General features: G+C 38.7%; 1 protein-coding gene across 2 annotated transcripts in view; it reads left to right on the top strand.

The window, feature by feature from the left end:
• Positions 1-20,037, top strand: part of LOC121917505 (protein phosphatase 1 regulatory inhibitor subunit 16B-like) — a 162,095-nt gene extending 142,058 nt beyond the window's left edge. The window contains exons 5-11 of one of the 2 annotated variants that reach the window (XM_042443531.1): positions 2,105-2,208; positions 4,821-4,945; positions 7,063-7,188; positions 9,446-9,521; positions 10,939-11,068; positions 18,266-18,434; positions 19,285-20,037. In XM_042443531.1, the coding sequence (XP_042299465.1) occupies positions 2,105-2,208; positions 4,821-4,945; positions 7,063-7,188; positions 9,446-9,521; positions 10,939-11,068; positions 18,266-18,434; positions 19,285-19,806 (1,252 nt within the window). In that variant the 3' untranslated portion in view covers positions 19,807-20,037. Of the gene's footprint in view, positions 1-2,104; positions 2,209-4,820; positions 4,946-7,062; positions 7,189-9,445; positions 9,522-10,938; positions 11,069-18,265; positions 18,447-19,284 lie in introns of both variants that reach the window. The other variant, XM_042443530.1, reaches the window with a different exon arrangement.
• Positions 20,038-20,272: the final 235 nt, after the last annotated feature.

Raw genomic sequence — 20,272 nt, 5'->3', positions numbered from 1 at the left:
CTGCATATATAAATGTCTAATTACAGCCTACCTCAGCAGACTGTTGGGAAGATACAGCTGGTGGTGAGGACCTTATATACAGTACAATGCCCTAAACTCCTGGGACAAATGTGATAAGACCAATTCTACTTGACTTGTGCCTCAGTAATAGGAATGCTGTAGCTTTTGTCTCTCCAAGATAGGAATCAATCTCTTTGGATTGCCCTTGGGGTCTGGTGTTTTGCTCAAGGGTTGGCTGGGGAGGAGTCATAGGTTGACATCTGGGCCGCAGCTAGACCCACATCAGGTTGTCCCCTGCTTTTGTTGCTCAGCCCCAGGCTTTAAACATTTAAATAGGTTCCAGGTCAATAAAGATGGCCCTGGTTTTGTGTCTAATCTCATTATTTTATGGTTGGTCAACAAAACATAATGTCTCATTACAGCCTACCTCAGCAGACTGTTGGGAAGATACAGCTGGTGGTGAGGACCATATATATATTGTCCTAAATTTCTGGAAGGACAAGGGAATACAAATGTGAAAAAACAAATAATCCCTATTTGGCTGGTGCCTCAGTAATAAGAATGCTGTAGTCTTTGTCCTGTGTCAAGTTGACTGTACCAGAAGGGGCCATGGGGTACATTTTATTTTGTTTTGTTTTGTTGCAGAATGCAACACAGCATGTGGTTGTTCCAATCAAAGTATCATTCTGTAAGAAGGCTTTCAGATCAAAGAGCCTGTTTAAATACAGAATCAAAAGGCTTCAGTGTCAGAACATGGAGCCCAGAGAGACCTGTAGAAGTAGCAGCAGCACAAAGGATGTTTGATCCCGTTCTTTGTTTGCTGATTTAGACAGACTCTATAAAAATAGCTGGCTAGTATGTTTTACATTGTAATTTCCTCCGTTCTCATGGGGAAGAAAAATGAACATGAATATCAATGCAAGCAATTGCTTGGTCTCAACTTCAAAGGCTGTAAATGTCAAGGCAGACTGAGTTTAATCTGTATTAGAATATTATTTTCATGTTAAGGCTACATGTGGTTCAGAATGAAGAATATGGGAATTCTATCAACCTTGGTACCTTTCATAAAGTAACTACAGTACTAGGATGGGATGATTAAAAAAGAAATGAGAGCATGGGAACAATGAAAGCATGTTTGTCCAATGCACAGCTTTCTGGAAGTTGAAGTCCAAAACATTTGGAAGAACAAAGTTTGGGAATCCTGTTCTAGTCTAATGCCTTTCTTTCTGTCTTAACACCATTAGAGCCATGCTTTGCCTGGAATGCAAAAGAAGCCTTCTCAGTGGCTGCTCCCAGTGTTTGGAACTCCATCTTCACTGGCAAAGTTTTTATTAGGATAGGCTTTTGGCTTTTAAGAAGTTTTCTGCATTATCTTTTAACTTGTTGATAATGTTACTTTCTTTTTTCACTTATATATTTTTAACTTGTATGCATGTATGCTTTAGCTACAAATTTTTATTTTATCTTATGCTTTAGGGATGCTGATAACCTTGTGTTCAAATGCAGGGTGTGATTGTAGTACATAAATGTTGACTGAATTAAATCCACATAATGTGTCAGGCCTCACCCAGGCTTCAAAACTAGACACAATGTGGAGTGTGGGGTTGGGGGTATTTTTGTAAGCAAACAAAGAATCCACTGAGACAGTTTACTTATTTGAAATTTAGATGGTAGTATGATTCCAGAGATGGTAAGTCTCCTATTTTGCCCTTGAGAAATTAGCCAGATTCCCAGCACAAAGCCTCAGCACCTTGTGAAGGTTTTAAGCAGAGAGAGGGAGAGAGAGTCCAAGCTCACCAAGGCATCAGTGGAAAAGCAGAGTTAGTCTAGTCTGGTCCAGGTCATTCATGAGTCAGTAATCGGTCCAGAAAAGCAGTCCAAAAAATAATCTAAAAGAATAGAGGCCAGGCAGAGTTCAAGACAACAGGCAATGAGTCAAAGAACATGGCAATAATGTGGCTTTTTCCCAAGGAAAAGGATGGTTGTCAGCCATACTTTACTGAGAGAGTTGCTGGCTTATTTACAGTCTTGCAGTCATGCTCTCTATTAGCAGCGTGCTTCTTATTTAAATGCTTTTTTAAAATGCATGGCTTTCTTCTTGCAGTGGGGCAGACTTGCTGGCAGTGAACGCAGATGGCAACATGCCATATGACCTCTGTGAGGATGAACCAACTCTAGACGTCATTGAGACTTGCATGGCATACCAGGGTAAGACAGGGTATGAGAATCGGAGCTTAAAGTATGGGATCTTGGGGTTCGCTTGCATTTTTCTACCATCAGAACTGGTTTTGAACTAGAAAGGTAAACACCTAGACATGGATAGGCAACTGCCACAGATACAGAACCAATTTACTGCTCCTGGGGTCACATAGATTGCTAGAAAAAGAAAATAAAGATAAAAGTCCACTTTGGGTTTTGACTTTTTAAAAAAGTTGAACAGTACAAGGGGGGTGCTGCAGCCTATTTAAAAGGTGAGTTGCTGCTGCTCTAAAGTCACTTTGGGGAATGCAGAAAAAAACCAGTTCTTAGAGCTTGATGGCTACTACAGTAGCCTTGGAAGGGGCTTTGTCTACTCTGATGTAGGAGTCAGGCATGAAAACTGCAGTCCTGTATATACTTTCAGGAAATTTCCATGGAGCCACAGTAATTCAGTAATAAGTAACATTTGTAACTTCCCAGATATTCTGCTGAAATGCACTAAATACCCTAAATGCCCCAGATCCTGTCTGATCTTGGAAGCTAAGTTGGATAATCCCTGGTTAATAGTTGGATGGGAGGCAATCAACGAATAGGTGCTTTAGGCTATATTTCAGAGGAAGGAATTGGCAAAACTATCTCTGAGTATTCCTTGCCTAAGGAAACCCTATGAAATTCATTGGGTTGTCAAAAGCTGACAGGTGACTTGAAAGCACAGACACATTGCCCATGAAGATGACTTGGAAGCTGCAGCTAGTGCAAAATGCAATGGCTCAATAAGTATCCCTTATCCAAAAATCCAAAGTGCTCTAAAATCCAAAACACTTTTCATGGGTGGCTAAGATAGGGACACCTTTGCTTTCTGATGGCTTAGTGGTCACAAACTTTGTTTCAAGCACAATATAATAAAATACTGTATAAAATTTCCTTCGGGCTCTGTGTATAAGGTGTATATGAAACATAAATGCACTTTCTGTTTAGACTTAGGTCCCATTTCCAAGATATCTCATTAAGTATATGCAAATATTTCAATACTGGGGGGAAATCTGAAAGACTTCTGGTCTGAAGCATTTTGAATAAGAGATATTCAAGCTGTAGAATGATGATAAAGGAATTGCACTGGCTGCCAATATGTTTCTGGTCTGAATTCAAGATGCTTGTGATGACATTCAAAGTCTTGCATAGTTTGGGAGCTTAATACTTGAGGGAGTACCTCTTCCTATATGTATTTGTTTGAGGACGGAGGTCTTCTGGGAAGGAGGGTCATCCTCTATGTCCCACCACTGAGGTCAATATACTACTGTGTGAAGACATAGGAGAAGTACCCCAGTTGTGGAATACCCTCCCCTTGATGGCCCAATTGGCACAAAAACTTGTGTTTGTATATATTATACATTCAGAAGTCTATCAAAGCCTTTGTATCTCACTGATTTATTTCAAAATGTTAAGGCAGATTTAAAAACTTTTAATCTTCTAAACCTATTTTTAGTTTGTATTTAATATGTTTTAGTCTAATTAAATTATTTTTATTGTTCAAAATTGTTTTTTTAAACATATATATGTTTTAATAAATGAATCAAAATAATTTTGAGTAGTTATGAATAGGATTACACTTTTAAGTTACCCTTCCACATCCATGAAACGATGTAAGCATAAGGCATTGCAGGAGTTGACCAAGCGTGTTCTGCATGTGATACTCCAGGGCCATTGCAAAGGCCTACAGGGGGCCCAAGTGCCTCTTTTTTCGTTGCAAAATTATATATGTATATGTTGTTAAAAATCCAGGGAGGCTTGAAGCATGGTGAAAATGTAATAGAGGGAGCATTTGTGGGCAAAAATGTGTTTTTGCAAGGTATGCAATGGAGCAAGTGCTGCCCTCCATCTCTCAGAGGTCTAATGTGGGCCTATAACCTTCCATAGCTGCCCATCCATGAAGTGTTGCTATTCAGCTATGAATTTTCTGAACCAAATGTCTGTTTTGGTTACTGATTTTGCACTAAGATGCTGAGCAATAGAAAGCTGCTTCTCCAAGCAACTGGGGAAGAAGCTGCTTCTCAGGCCTGTGCTCTGATGCACACCAGAGCTTCAGGCTTATGGCTACAATTCATTTACATGCAGCCATTTAGCCATTCCATCCACTATTTATACAGATTGTGCTGCACATCCAACCAGGGTGAAGTTCCAGGAATTCCAATGCTTATCTTCAGGTTCAATTTCCCTAGAAGGTATTCACTTTGGTATTGATATAAGGTTTCTTCAACACATGCACCAGTCCTGATGTTGTTTTTCTAAATTATTTTGTAAAAGGGGATTTTGGAACAGAAAAGCAGTGGGATGGAGTGCTCAACCCTTTCCTCATTTCTTGTTTTGCTCCCTCCATCCCTAGTCTGGCTTTCTCCACCATGGAATAAAAAGCATGTGTTTATGTGGGAAAACATTCCTCTTCAAGCAGTCTTCTTTAACATAAGGGCTACACCACAGCTTTATTGTATACATTTCAACATAAGCCAGCCAAACAATTTTCCTATAAAAACAAATGTAACTGCATGCTGTCCCTAACAGTCTGATTTCTCACCAACCCGCAAAAAGTTATTTTCACTGTCATCTCCTCTTGTTCACTACAGGCATCACACAAGAGAAAATCAATGAGACACGAGCAGCCCCAGAACAAACAATGGTTGATGATATCACAGAGCTGATAGCAACTGGGCAAGAACTGAACAGAATGGATGCTCAAGGTGCTACTTTGGTGAGACACATTCCACTGTATTTCTGTAGCTAAAGGGATCTGAAGCTGGCTGCTTTTGAATATAAGACTTGCAAATCTTCAAGATTTTTGACATTCGGGGGGTTTTTGGGTGGGGGGAGGGGAAGTGTAAGTTCTTGAAATGACAATAGTTTCAGGCAGTACTTTTTAAAACAGAAGAATATTGTGTCCCATAGTTTGTGTGCTCACACAAACACAAACATTTTGCTTCACTTCTCCTCTCTTAAATCAACCAAAATGTTCATGAGAACTCCAAGGTTGCTTCTATGTTTCATGGTGGGAGCAAGCTTGTTTGTCAAGTCCACAGTAAATAATGTCCAACCAACACCTTTCCTAACCTTTCCTTAGTGTACAGTTCCACTGCCTCCTTGGTTATCATTAGCTGTGATGAAAGAAATTTGTAAACAGGGATGGGAGTTCCTGTGACCTCTAGCGTTTATCAGAATTGGCTGGGATGGCTAGGGCTGCTGGGAGTTGCAGTTCAATATAATCTGTAGATAGGCAGTTCTGGCTTAAGTTCTGGTTTAAAGTAAGGTGCTTGGGGAGGGGGGGCAGTTTGATTCAGGTCCATGCCACTAGGGTTGAGGACTCTTTATCTTTTTCAACCTCACTGGCAGTTGTTCAATTTACACTTTTCTTTTGCAAAATTGATAATAGCTATGTTTTTGTTAGATAATGCTATCACCACCTCCCCCGTATGTAGGAAAATAAAAAGTTTATAACATCTTCCCTGCTGTGTAAAACTCATGATCAAAAGGAGGATTGACGTACGATTTACTTCAAAGTCAACAAACAAGAGTAAAATCTGGCTCTAAACAGAAGAACTGACAAAGAAAGTCAGGAAAACAACAGTACATAGTATAAGATATTTGTTTATCAGTAAAGTATAATTTGATTAGTTCTTATGTTGAATTCTTTAGATTTATTTTTATTCTTTATTGATAAACACATATTATTTTATAGTTTAGAATGTTGCACAGTTGCTGTAGCTGTAGCCAAAGAAGAAAATGTTGGAAATCAGGTTCAGTGTTTGGAAACATTTTTTAATAGTGCCACCACTCCTCAACCAGCATAACCATTTGTCATGCTGGCTGGGGGATTCTGGATGTTTTAGTCTCCCAAAATAACATTTTAAAGTATTAATCTGGTTACATCTAATTTGGCCAGAAGAAAACTTGTTTCAGCATGATATGAAAAATAATGTTAATTTGGGATGCCAAGCTTTCACAAGCTTTATGAAGTTCTTTATTAGAATTATAATCAATCCAATATGAAATCCCTCTGCTGGTTTCATGAAATCCTAACAATTAGGCTTTTAATAGTCCGGTACAGATGCAACAAAGAAGTCAAAAGTATGGGTTTGGATTGTATATTTAGACAGGTAAATTTTGTTTGGTCCGGTCAGGAGCAGAAAGAGCCATGGAATACAGGTTGAGTCTCCCTTATCCAGAATTCTGAAATATTCCAAAAATCAAAATATTTTTCATGGGTTAGTTTACTTTAAAACACACACATACACAATATAAAACCTCATACAGGTTGAGTCTCCTTTATCTGGGATTCCAAAGTAGTCCAAAACTGCAAACTTTTTTGCTGAAATAGTGACACCTTTGCTTTCTGATGGTTCGATGTACATGAACTTTGTTTCATGCACAAAATTATTAAAAATGTTCTATAAAATTGCCTTCAGGCTATGTGTATAAGGTATGTTTCATATGTATATGAAACATAAAGAATTTTGTGTTTAGAGTTGGGTCCCAACTGCAAGATATCTCATTATGTACATATATGCAAATACAGGTATTCCAAAATCCAAAACACTTCTGGTCCCAAGCATTTGAGATAAGGGACTTTGGAATAGAATCATGATTGTCCAATATCAAGAAACCCATGATGAATAATCAAAGACCTATTGATAGTTCTACAAAATCAGTGCTAAGAAATTATTCTGACTCTATAATGAGCTCAGATTGATGAGACAAAAACAGATCTGGATGAGATGCTGGTACAAGGAGCCTGGCCCAAAATGGAGCTGGGGATGTGGGGGGAATGAAGTCTGAGATTCCATTTTAAAAGTTACTGCATTGTTCTTCCCCTAGTTACATATTGCTGCAGCCAATGGATATCTACACGCGGCAGAGATCCTTCTAGACCATGGAGCAAAATTGGACCTCAAGGACTGGGATGGCTGGGAACCCCTCCATGCTGCTGCTTTCTGGGGACATGTATGTGTTTCAGTGAACTCATTTAAAAGAAGAAAGATCTATCTATCTATGGTTATTAGGCATGACAGCTAAATCGGCCACATAAATCAGTGTACTGCTAAATACCAGGTACTGGAAATTGCCTTCCTAACTTGATTGTTGCCTTCCTAAATGCACGTCATTGCCCACTGAGAGAAGTAAGATGCTCCTTGACTAGATGAATCTCCAGTCTGATTCAGATTGCTGAAAAGTTCCTTTTGGATTAGAACCCTCAGAATTACTTAGCCATCACAGCCAGTGGCTATGTTACCTGGAGGATTTTGTGAATCGTAGTCCAAAAATATTTTCTTTTTTTTTAATTTTTAATTTTATTTTTTTATTAGAATGAGTTCCACACATATAAAATAAGCACTTGTACTTGGTTTTTCAGTATTCACATTTCAAGTCATTTACAATTATTTTCATATATATACCTATGCATCTAAATTCTATTATATCATTGATACATCGTGATTCTATAATTTCATTTACTCTATTCTCTCTTAATAATTTAACTAATACCTCCTCGACCCAAGATTGACGTTGCATTTGTTTTTTCTGGTGATCATCGAGCTTATCTGTTAAATTGTTCTTATTTTATCATCTATTCATTAATCTGGGTTTCTTTTACATCATATTCAATCTGAACAAGGATTTATATCATATATAAATATTTATTTTTGATTTGGTCTGATTTTCAATTTTTGATTTGCATTCCTTCTATAACTACAACCTGTTTCTATAGGCACATATAAGTATTTTTCCTTATATTATTCGGTATATTTATATTAGTATAACATTAGTTTAGTCTTAGAAAGATTTCTTTTCTACAAACCCAATTATATCTAGTTACAATAATCCTTAAAAACATGACAGACTTATTTGTTTTCTTAATGCCTTATAAATATTGTGATTATATTTGTGAGTATTTTTTGTAAAAATCTATTAATAGTTCCCAATCTCTTTTCCATCCCTCCTTCCATCTTCCTCTCATTAGCATCGTCAATCTATCTTTTTCTGTCATCTCAAGACTTTTCTGCGACCATTCTTCTACAATCGGGGTTTCTTTTTGTTTCCATTTTCTGGCATATACTACTCTTGCGGCAGTAATTAAATATAATAATATTTTTAAGTGTTTTCTTTCTTCTGCTTCTTCAATAATATTTAACAAAAAGGTTTCCGGTTTAAATTTGATATGAATTTGCAAATTTTTTGGTACTGAGTCATGTATTTTCTTCCAATATTCAATTACTGAGCAACAGGTCCAACAAATATGATAAAATGTCCCTTCTTTTTTATCACATTTCCAACATTGATTTTTCCTTGATCCACTTATCTTGCTTTTATCAGGCGAATAATACCACCTATGCAGCATCTTATAATAATTTTCTCTAATATCCATAGATAATGTAAATTTTAGATCTTGTCCCCAGGCTCTCTCCCATTTCTCCAGGTTTATTGTGTTTCCTATATTTTGTGCCCATCTTATGGTACTTTCATTTATAATTCTTGTTCTAGTTCTCTTTCCAATAATAGTTTATATAATTTTGAAATTGTAGAATTCCGGGAATTTATTAATATCTCATCTAGTTCATTTTCATCTTTACTAAAACCCTCCACTTGTAAGTCCATTTTATATCTTTCTCTTTTCTACCTGTATGGAAACCAGTAACAAATAAAGCCTTCCAATTCCAATACTTCATTTGTTTTTATTTTTGGATTCTCTTCTTCTCATTTTACAATATCTTCATACTTTAAAGGTTTTTTCGAGGATGTTGCTAATCTAATTTTCCATGCTTCTTGCGGAGAAAGCCAGTTTGGTAGTTTAGTTTTAATTTTATTCCAAATTGTCAATAGAGACTTCTTACTATATGATTTTTGAATTCTTTGTTCACTTCTGTTCTTTTGTACCACATATATCCATGCCAGCCATATATAATATTAAAACCTTCTAAATTTAGTAATTTTGGGTTGTCTAATTTTATCCAGTTTCTGATCCAGTCCAGGGCACATGCGTGGTAATAAATTCTTAAATCTCGTGTTCCTAATCCTCCTCTTTCTTTTGCATCTTTCATGATTTTCCACTTGATTTTTTAAGGGCCGGTCTGATATAGCAGTTTTCATTTTTGGGGAGGGGTGTTGGAGGAGGGTTTTGCACTTGCTTGTATGAGAGACAGTAATGAGAGACAATAATGGTTTGGAGAACGGCTAACACGCGGGTTCTTTTTTTTTATTCCAGATGCAGATGGCAGAATTGTTAGTGTCACATGGTGCAAGTCTGAGTGCCCGAACAGCCATGGATGAGATGCCAATAGGTGAACTATAATCCTGTCTCCCTGATTTATTATTATTTTATATAAAAATATTGATATCCCACCTTATGTCTGAAGAACTCAGGGGAGCTTACAATAAAATCAATTTAAAACAATACATAGTTACAATAGTTAAAAAAAAACCTGTATTATATAATTTCTCAATTAAAACCAATTAAATCGCTTTTGCAATTTCCGTTCTAGCATGCAGTGGGATCTTGTAGCTCCTTTGAGACTTAACTGTGCAAAATAAGTTGTAGGATAAGCTTTCGTAGAGTTGGTCTACTTCCTCAGATGCATGTTATTGGATGAATCACTGCACCTTTCTTATGCAGTGCAGTCCTGTAAATTTACCCTGGTTCCTTTTTTGATTTATTTCTTCACCCTGCCCTGTCCTGGTGCCCTCAAAATAGCCTCACTTCCGTGCCACAAGAAAGCTGCTTTTTTCCCCAAGAAAGTTTTTTATTAAATACTTATACCCTGCATGATGTAAGAAAGGATTTACATCGGCTCATCACTTTCAGTGAGACTCTAAAAGGGATTTGGAGAAAATGAAGGATTTCTATCACCAAAAAGTCTTCAGAGATTGCAAGCGAAAGACATACTAGTGTCTTGTTTCTGCCAGTAAGGTTATTCATTAAGTAATATTTCATTAAGAGTTTGGTGTTTTATATTTCCATTTCATAAAGTGGGGGTTAAAAATAGTTGTAGAGGAGATGGCAATGTCCCTGTTTGCCTATTATTATAATCCTTCCGATTCCTTTCTGCTGTTTGGTAAATATGAACTTGTTGGATTACATTTCTCAGGGACTGCTATTGTGTAATGCACTGAAAAACATGCCCTACACATATGGAATGTAATTATCTCTTCAATATTATATGTCTTCATATTTTTGAGTCCTGCTCTCAGCTGAGAAATGTGTCAAAATGTGTTTTTAAAATGCTAATTTTGAGGGCAAAATCCATTTAGAAATCAGAGTTTTCTGATATACTCTGTGTGTGTGTGTAATCTCAATCATATGGATATTTTAAAAAATCTGTGAATTAATATAGAAACAGGAGAATAAATCAACTAATATAATGGATCTGCCCATTTTTAACTCTGGCACATTTTCAGGGAAGACATGATAAAATGCCTATTACTGAACAGTATGTTTATTGCATCTTTCCCTGCAGTCTTCTTAAGTTGAAGATGGACTAGTTTGCAGTCAGCTTTATCATGCCTACATTGAACACAGTAATTGTTCATACCCATGGATTAAAGAAGTCCAACACTCAGTTGTTGACTTTGTAGTACTCCAGATAAAAGCAGATAAACGCAGAACTGTAAACAGAACTTTAGTTATCATGCCAATTTGTCCCTTGAAGCTCCATTTTCTCAGAGAGGCTCACCTCAAGGATTTGGTTTGCATTTGTTTAGACCTCTGTGAAGAAGAAGAATTTAAGGTTCTGCTCTTAGAACTGAAGCACAAACATGATGTCATCATGAAATCTCAGATGAGACACAAGTCCTCCTTGAGCCGGAGAACCTCAAGCACTGGAAGCAGAGGGTGAGTGAACAGGGAAATGCCCTGTTAGCTGGATGCAAGTCCAACCATAGTAGTGTCAGGATGTATTCATATTGCAGAAGTGAAGCAGTTTGACACCACTTTAGCTGTCATAGCTCCATCCTGGGATTTGTAGTTTGGTGAGGTATTCAGCCTGGTCTGTCAGAGAGCTGTGGTGTATCACCAAGCCACAAATACTGGATCATGTAGCACAGAAGCATGACAGTTAAAGTGGTATCAATCTGCTTTATTTCTGCAGTATGGATACATCCTCAGTTTTAGCCAGCTTTCTTACTGACTGTGGTTGACTGTGAACTTTCATGGCCTTATTTTGAGCATGAAGGCTTAAGGGTGAAACAGGCCACCCCTTCCAAAGAGTGGGATGCCACAGTGCTCTGTCCTGGGCCCGGTGCTATTCAGCATCTTTACAAAGACTTGGAGAATATCACACAGGAGGCTTACCATGTGAAATTGTCCAAAATCGTGGAAAAAACGTGATCAAGGTTCACACTCCCCCACTATTCTCCCATCAGTAGATCATCATGGAGGTGTCAGCACTTGCTCATCCCATGAGCAAGGCGTCCTTAGGGCTGCCATTTGGCAATAACGGAAGATTCCATTGTCAAATGATAGCTCCAAGGATGTTTTACTCATGGGACGAGTAAGCGCCGACTTCTCCAAGATGATTTACTGATGGGAGAAGCATGTGGGAGTGTGAACCTCAATCACACTTTTTTCACAATTTTGGATGATTTCATTGTGACTTACTCATGGTAAGCCTCCTGTGTGGTATTCTCCAAGTCTTTGTAAAGATGCTGAATAGCACTGGGCCCAGGACAGAACCCTGTGGCACCCCACTAGTCACTTATCTCCAGGATGAAGAGGAGCCATTGTTGAGCACCATTTGGGTCCGGCCAGTCCACCAATTACAAATACACCTAACAGTTAAATTGTCTAGCCCACATTTTACTAGCTTGTTTGCAAGAATATCATGGGGGACCTTGTCAAAGGCCTTACTAAAATCAAGATTATGCTGTATGTACAGCATTCCCTTCATCTACCAAGCTGGTAATTTTATCAAAAAAGGACATCAGATTAGTCTGGCATGACTTGTTTCTTAGAAAACCATGTTCACATTTTGTGATTATGGCATTGCTTTCTAAATGTTCACAGACTGTATGTTTAATGATCTTCCAACTCATAAGAAGTAGATTCCCCCCCACACACACACACCGTTTCAAGATCATGCCAGGTTGTACAGGTGTAAAGTCCAAGTAGGGTTTTCTCTTTTATAGACCATATTGGCTGTACATAGTAGTAGTAGTAGTAGTAATAATAATAATAATAATAATAATACATTTTATTTATATCTCCCGCTTCTCCCTTCAGATCGATGCGGGATTACAACAGTAAAAACATCATAAAATACATAGATAATACAAAATACATCAATCAAAAAGAAAAAGGGGAAGAGTTGTTACAGTATTGCACACAGTCGTAAGAATCGAGTCTTCATATTCAGATATTCAAAATGAGATTAGAGGAGATCCGTTGGATAGGCCCCACCGGAAGAGATCCGTCTTCAATGCCCTCTTGAAGGCTTCCAAAGAAGGTATAAGACGGATCTCTTCCGGTACATGGTCAGCCAGTGTGAGTCTGAGATGGTAAATTTGCTCTGCCACTTGAAATCTCACAGACTAAAATCTGACCACTTGGCTTATTGGGGTAAACATTATCTTAATCATTGATTGTTAAATATGTGCCATTATTACTGTACATATTGTTTTAGGAAATGATGGAAGCCAAAGTCCTACAGGTTGGTTCTAAGCACTTCACAAGGGAAATCTTAAAACAGGGGGAGGAGAGGGAGAAGATGGAAATGAAAGCCACAAGTAATAAGGGACGAGTCTGATCAAATGCAGTGACCATATGCCTAGGTGCCAGTTTGACTGAATATGAGGTTAAAGCTCTCCATTTAGTCTCCATCTTTGTGCCTTGTGAGAAGAGAGAGAATTTTCTAGCATGGAATGAGGGCCATCTAGTGGCAATTTTTCATCACTGGAACTGATGCTTTGGTGGTGGCGCTGGTGTTAACTGCTGTCAAATCCACTTTGACTTATGGTGACCCTATGATTGAGAGACCTCCATATTACCTTATAATCAACAGTCCTCCTTAGGCCTTGAAGACTCAGGAACATGGTTTCCTTGACTGAGTCTATCCTTCTGTTATATGGTCTTCTTTTTTCCCCTCTGCCTTCTACTTTACCAAGCATTATAGCAATACCAATAGCATTTATATTTCTATATTGCTTAATAGTGAACTCTGCACTCTCTAAACCATTTACAATATAGGAGCCAATTGACCCCAACAGCTGGGTACTTATTTTACTGATATACGAAAGGATGGAAGGCTAAGTCAACTTTGGAGCCCTGGGATCGAACTCAAAATGTTGTGGAAGAGTACCCACGTTTAACCACTGTGCCACCAGCCAGGATTAACATTTCTGGTTAATCATGTCTTCTCACAATGGCCTGTTACAGGCTGCCAAAATAAAGCTGCTTCGGGTCTCTTTGGAGGTATGCTATTTAAATGATGCATGGGTCCTAAGCGTCCGGAGGTCGCGCCAAAGCCACACTCCATTCCTAAGCACTGGAGTGCAGCTTTGGTGCAGCTTCCAGATTCTTAAGGTGCATGCATCATTTAAACAGCATACCTCCAAAGAGACCTGAAGCAGCTTTTTTTGGCAGTCTGTAACAGGCCATAGTGTCCAAAATACAACAGTCTCAGATTAGCCTTCTTGACCTCTACAGAGAGTTTCAGGGTCTTAACTGTCTACTTTAATGTTATGTAAATCATATTCTTAATGTTCACCTGTAAACATGCCATTGCACTTTCTTTCTTGACATTCCTTAGTAATCATTCCAAGTCTTTGCTGTTTTCTGCTAGTAGTGTGGTGTCATCTGCATATCTTAAATTGTTGATGTTCTTTTCTCCAATTTTCTTGCCTCCTTCCTTGGAGTCTAACCCTGCTTTACATATGACATGTTCCGTGTAAAGGTTAAACAGACAGGATGATAAAATGCAGTCTTGCCTGGCCCCCTTGCCAATTGGAAACCATTCCATTTCTCCATATTCTGTCCTGATGGTAGCCTTGTTATCTGAGTAAATGTATCAGGACAATTAAATATTGTTGCACACCCATTTCTTTAAGAGTGATCCATAATTTCTCATGATTAATAGTCAGCCACTCTACTGCTTCATTTCTTGATCCTAGGCTGAGTTTTCTTAGAATGTTTGAATCTGTCCTTTTTTCCACTTTTGCATTCTAATTGACTATATTAACAATAAGTTCTGTTTGGGTGTGTGATCAATTTTATCCTGGGGCCCAGGACAGGATCTTTCCATTTTTTTTTCCATCTCTGTAGTTGGAGCATAACTTGGATTATGATTATATTGAAGGGTTTTATTAATAGCATTCAGTCAGACTTTCCATTATATCCTTCAACTGTTTTTCCTGCATCTCTCCTCATTATTAATGCCATCCTATTTCTTCTTAGGTTTTCATTTCCTGAGTAAAACATTGTGTAATTATGCAACTCAAAAAGTCCTATTCCTATGCACTTTAGCTCATTCACCCCATGTACTGCAATGTTTATATGTTCCATTTTTTGTTTTACTACGTCTAGCTTCCTCTGATTCATGCTTTTCACATTGCATGCTCCTATGATATGTTTTGTGCCTCTTTGGTTTTTCCTTTCACTTCTGAACCTGTCAAAAGCTGACTATCACCTTGAGTCCAATTGTGTCATTTACCACACTGCTACTTGTAGTTGCCCTCTGCTGTACCCCATTAGCTCAGGTGAGTGTCATTCAACCTCAGGGTCTTATCTTCTGGCATTGTCTGTTGTATTGTCTCATCAAAGGGCTTTCATGGGAAAAGGCATACCAAAGAGGTTTTCCATGCTTCCTTCTGCATTGTAGTCATAGCATTAGCATTTACATTTCTATACTGAAGGAGCCCTGGTGGTACAGTGGTTAAATTCCTGTATTGCAGCCACTCACTCACAAACCATAAGGTTGCGAGTTCAATACCAGCTAAAGGGCTCAAGCTGGACTCAGGCTTGCATCCTTCTGAGGTCGCTAAAATGAGTACCCAGATTGTTGGGGCCAATTAGCTTACACTTTGTAAACCGCTTAGGGAGTGCTTAAGTGCACTGCTAAGTGGCATAGAAGTGCACTGAGTCAACCTGGAGCCCTCTGGGATCAAAATCATAATGTTGTGGCTGCAGTACCGGCATTTAAACACTGAGCTGCCAGAGTCCTTTATTAAAGTACTAAAAAGTACTAGCTATGGCACCACTGCCATTGCCTCTGAGAGATCCTCTGCCAGTGTCACCCCCACTACTGGTGCTGCCTGTTGTTGGCACATTTAGTTTGGCTCCTCAGTAAAAGCCAATCTGTTAAGGGAGATCCTACTAACAGCACTGCTGCCATCAGCATAGCCTCTTCCTTTGCAGGAGCACACAATCTCACCACCATGGATGTAAGAGTCATACAACATGTTACCTTAGAAATGTGCTCTGACCAGAACTATTGCAGTCAGTGTGCCAGCTTGTAATAATTTATCCAGACATTTTCATGAATCCAATGAGTACTGACAGCCAGCTGGTAAATGTGAGTTGCCTGGCACACTGTATTGAAAGGTAATCCCTCTGTGTGATATTTCTGTATCAGGAAATCCTTTTAGAATATATAAGGATCAAAGTCCTTATTTCACATGTGCCACTTAAGATGCTTTTGAGTACCTCCATCAGTGTGCTTGCATGAAGGACAAATTTAATTTGAAAAACATTTAATCAAAAGATATAGTCATAAAAAACCCTGTATTTAAATACTGCATTTCAATTTTTCTTTGGTCTTTTGAGGTACCTTTCAGCAGACATGTTAGTCTTCCAATCCCTTTTTTTTAACCTCACACACATCTGAGAAATTAGCTCAAAAACACATCCATCTTCCTGTATGGAAGTGTCTTTTTAATCAGTTTCAACAGGTGTCCTATTATTATGTCAGAAAACTGAGCAACAGAAGATATAGGGTAAACAATACTGTCATTGAACAAAAGAAAATGAGTGTTAGATTGGCATGTGTTTCTACCTTTGCTGGAGCTCATAGTAACATATATATATTTTTAAAAGGGATTGACAAAGCAGTTTTAGATGTGCAATTAAAAAAAATGCTTGCTTTATGTGCAAAGCAATTGCTGTATTATAGTAGAGTAGGAAATTTTGGAAAAGGTGGTTGTTGTATACCTTATTATGGCATATGGAGTTCGAAATGGGTAGGAAGGCAAGTCAGAATCATTCATGATATAGTGAACCTTACTGCACAGGGGCTCCACGGAACGGGACAAGAATGGAACAGTATGGAAGGGGCCAGGAACGAGTGGGGGATGCATTTTACTGCACACAGAAGTCCCCATTCCATTCTGTTCCTTTCCCTTCCATTCTAATTCCATCCCAGAGGAGGTGATTTTTTGAGAACTGTTCTCTTGTGGGACGGATTGGGAAAAGAAGGGAAGGGAACGGAATGTGTGAGGGACTTCCTGTGTGCAGTAAAATGCACCCCCCACTCATTCCATTCCCTTCCCGGCTCCTTTTGGACCATTCTCATCCCGTGCCAGGAGCTCTGTGCAGTAAGGTCCAGTATTTTTGATTTCTATGTATGTGTATGAAAGCTGGACAGTGAAGAAAGCTGGCAGGAAGAAAATCAAAGTATTTGAAATGAGGTACTGGAGGAGAGTTCTACAGATGCCATGGACTACTGAAAATACAAATGTATGGTTTCTAGAGGAAATCTGCTGAGACTCTAGTGTACTGAACTCTCACTAGAAGCCAAGTGAGCCTAAAAATGAGGCTCTCATATAATTCAGTGGAAAAGACTACAGTATAATGTTTGGTAAAGTAGAGGGTAGTGGGAAAAGAGGAAACCACGCTAGCACAGGTGGATTGATTTGAATCAAGGAAGCTATGGTCATGAGTTTGCAAGACCTGAGTAGTGCAATTCATGACCAGGGTTCTTAGAAGTTTCTTGTTCATAACGTTGCCATATGTTTAAGTAAACTTGATGACAAATAACAGCTGCAACAGGTGGTCAAAATCAGTCAGGGTTAAGGTAGTCAAAAGGCATCCTTCTGCACCAGCTAGAACAGGTAGAGGCAACTTTGGAAGGATTGAGGGACAAATTATCATGCCACGAGCCTCACTAAATTCCCAAGTGGAAAAATACCCCAACTGGGGGAAAAAGGCCTGGAAGTAACTGAGCATCCACTTCTGCTTTTGACCGGAGAGTTGGGAAGTGTAGTCTTCTTCCAACCTACGTATCAGAAAACTACAATTCCTGGATCCCCCTCCCCCCCCCCCAGAACTGAAGGAAACCATTTTTGAGTGGAGAATGCTTGTTGCCACAGGAAAATTCTTCCTGATGTGAGCTGATGCAGGTGAGATCAGAAGCCAAAGAATCTGTGTATGTACACGCATGCATGCATGTTTATGTGCATATACGGAAATCAACATGGATATGCTGCATGAATAGTTATATCTTACAATAAGAGGTACCTATTCTCTAGCCCAGCTTTATTTTCATATTGATGCGTTTTATTTACACTGTTACAGAAGTTGGCTGAAAAATTCTAAGACTAAATACAAATGGACTTGGATTTGGACTTCAGCTGAGAAAGAGACTGGCTCAAATTCACTCAAGGAACTTTATAGCTGAGTGGAAAGTTGAACCCAAGTCTTCAGTTTGAGGTTTTATCCTTGGGAGTTGGAAATTGTTTTAATAAACAAAAGGATAGAGTCAATAAGCATAATATAGGCAGGCCACACAAAACAGCAGTTTATGTGTTTCTCAGATATATAATTTTCAGTTCTCAGAATAGTTTCATTTAAACATCCCTTGAAAGCTAGAGTGCTGTCATCATATTCCTTATTTTATCTGTATTGGGTAACAGGTGACTTTTTTTGTTTATTAACAAAGTCTGGAGATAATTATGTGCAACATAGCAATGATTGTGAAGGGTCTTAAAATATTCTGAAATTGGTCTTCATGCTGAGAGGGCAGCTGTATTAAAATGGCCATTCCACTTCATTAATTGCCCTTCTAGTAATTCTTCTTTCCTGCTCTTTATGTCTTTTCTTCAGAAAAGTGGTGCGAAGGGCAAGTCTTTCTGACAGAACAAACCTTTACAGAAAGGAGTATGAGAAGGAAGCCATTATCTGGCAACAAATAGAATCTTCAGAAGAGCAAAGAACCACCGATTATAATGGGGACATCCGGGAGTCTTGCTCCAACCAAGAGAACACAGATCCAGTAAGAGACAAAGTAATCATTTCCTTTTTTGTTTCCCTGTGATCATTAATGCATTTCACATCAGGAAACCATAACAGCCTAAAGGAGTATGTTAACAAAATGTGCCACAGAGTACAAATTCCAGTATCCAATCAACCAAATCATTGTGTATTCTTCTATAATTCTTTGTCATACTAAGGTAGATGTTCCATAGTTAGTCTAGATAAACTATGCTAAACACAAGAAAGTATAATGAGTTCATTCTATATAAGGCATTTTAAGACTGTTTTAAACCCATCAAAATAGCCCTATCCTCACTTAGGGTGCATCTACATTATAGAAATAATGCAGTTTGACACCACTTTGAGTGCTATGTATCCATCCTGTGGAACACTGGAATCTGTAATTTTACAAGGTCTTTAGCCTTCTCTTCCAAAGACTACTGGTGCCTCACAAAAGTATAAATCCCAGGATTCTGTAGGATGGAGTTATGGCAGTTAAAGTAGCATCAAACTGCCATTATTTCTACTGTGTAGATTCACCCATGCTAGAGTAGGCTTCCCCAACCTCATATCTTCTGAATGTGTTGGACTGCAACCTTCATTATTCCAGCCAACATCACCAATGGCTGTTCTGTCTGGGGAAAATGGAAAGTGTAGTCCCACAAATCTGAAAGGGGCAAGATGAAGATTGCAAGAAAGGGGCTCTTGAGCCTGAATGTATGATCCATGAAAACTAGTAAATATGGGGAAAGTATTAATCAAATAGAAGTTGGCTAGTTATAGTTATATTCTTCCTTGGGTCCTGTACTGGGAGAAAGGTGGGACATTAATTAATTAAAGACAAAGCTTCCTTCACTTTTTTGTTTCAGAACTCTACAGTAGATATGTCCACAGTTCTTCCAGAGTTGGTAACCAAAAGTACACAGTGTGACTCGAACACTCTGCTCCAAAATGGACTCAGTTTATCCTCCACTGCTTACCAATACACTGTCCCCAATGGAGATATTTGGAAGATGCATTCTGCTTTGGACAATGATGCAAGCCAAGCATTGCCCTATGATGCTCCTGCAGTCTCTGACTCTCATCAGATCTGGGGTGGCTACAAAGAAAGGAGTCACCAAACTCTCTCTGAGCTGAAACGGCAGCGAGCAGCAGCCAAGCTTCTCAACCACCCCTTCATCAGTACACACTTTGGTAGCAATGTGGGAAGTACAACAGAAAATGTGGGAGAAGCAAAAGAGCACTTGATTAGCTCCAGGACTCCTACCTATACATCCAATGGGACTTCAGTTTATTACACAGTATCAAGCGGTGATCCACCTCTCTTAAAATTCAAAGCTCCCATGGAAGAAATGGAGGAGAAAGTGCATGGGTGTTGCAGGATTTCCTGATCTAAATTCATTCCTCACTGATGGAAATACCAAGCTGGGTGGGCATGTTACATCCATTACTGAACCTTGGTTTTAACCATTGCTAAATGGGAGAACCTGAATTGGTCATTCCAGGCCAGGTTCTACCAGGCTTATTCATTTATAGTACCTTACTTTGCTTTTGCAGTTCCACTGAAATCAACAAGTACAGGTGGGAAAGAGAAGTCCATAGGGAAAATTCCTTATTAAAAATTGCTGTCCACTAGTGTGTGAAAAATTATTAAACCCATTTGATTTCAAATCCCATTTGATTTAGGATTTCCATTTATAGACTTCCTTAGGCCACTATGTTTCCCAAAACTGGCACTTTGGGAACACAAATTTCTCATCACATGCTTGGTGCACCATATCAAAGGTATGTGATTGGAATCCAGCACTTTTATAAGCAGACTAGTGGACTGTGGAAGGATCCAGTTGGTCTACACAA

Source organism: Sceloporus undulatus, unplaced genomic scaffold (genome assembly GCF_019175285.1).
Source record: "Sceloporus undulatus isolate JIND9_A2432 ecotype Alabama unplaced genomic scaffold, SceUnd_v1.1 scaffold_21, whole genome shotgun sequence".
NCBI lineage: Eukaryota > Metazoa > Chordata > Lepidosauria > Squamata > Phrynosomatidae > Sceloporus > Sceloporus undulatus.
This window is presented reverse-complemented; position numbering and strand designations above follow the sequence as displayed.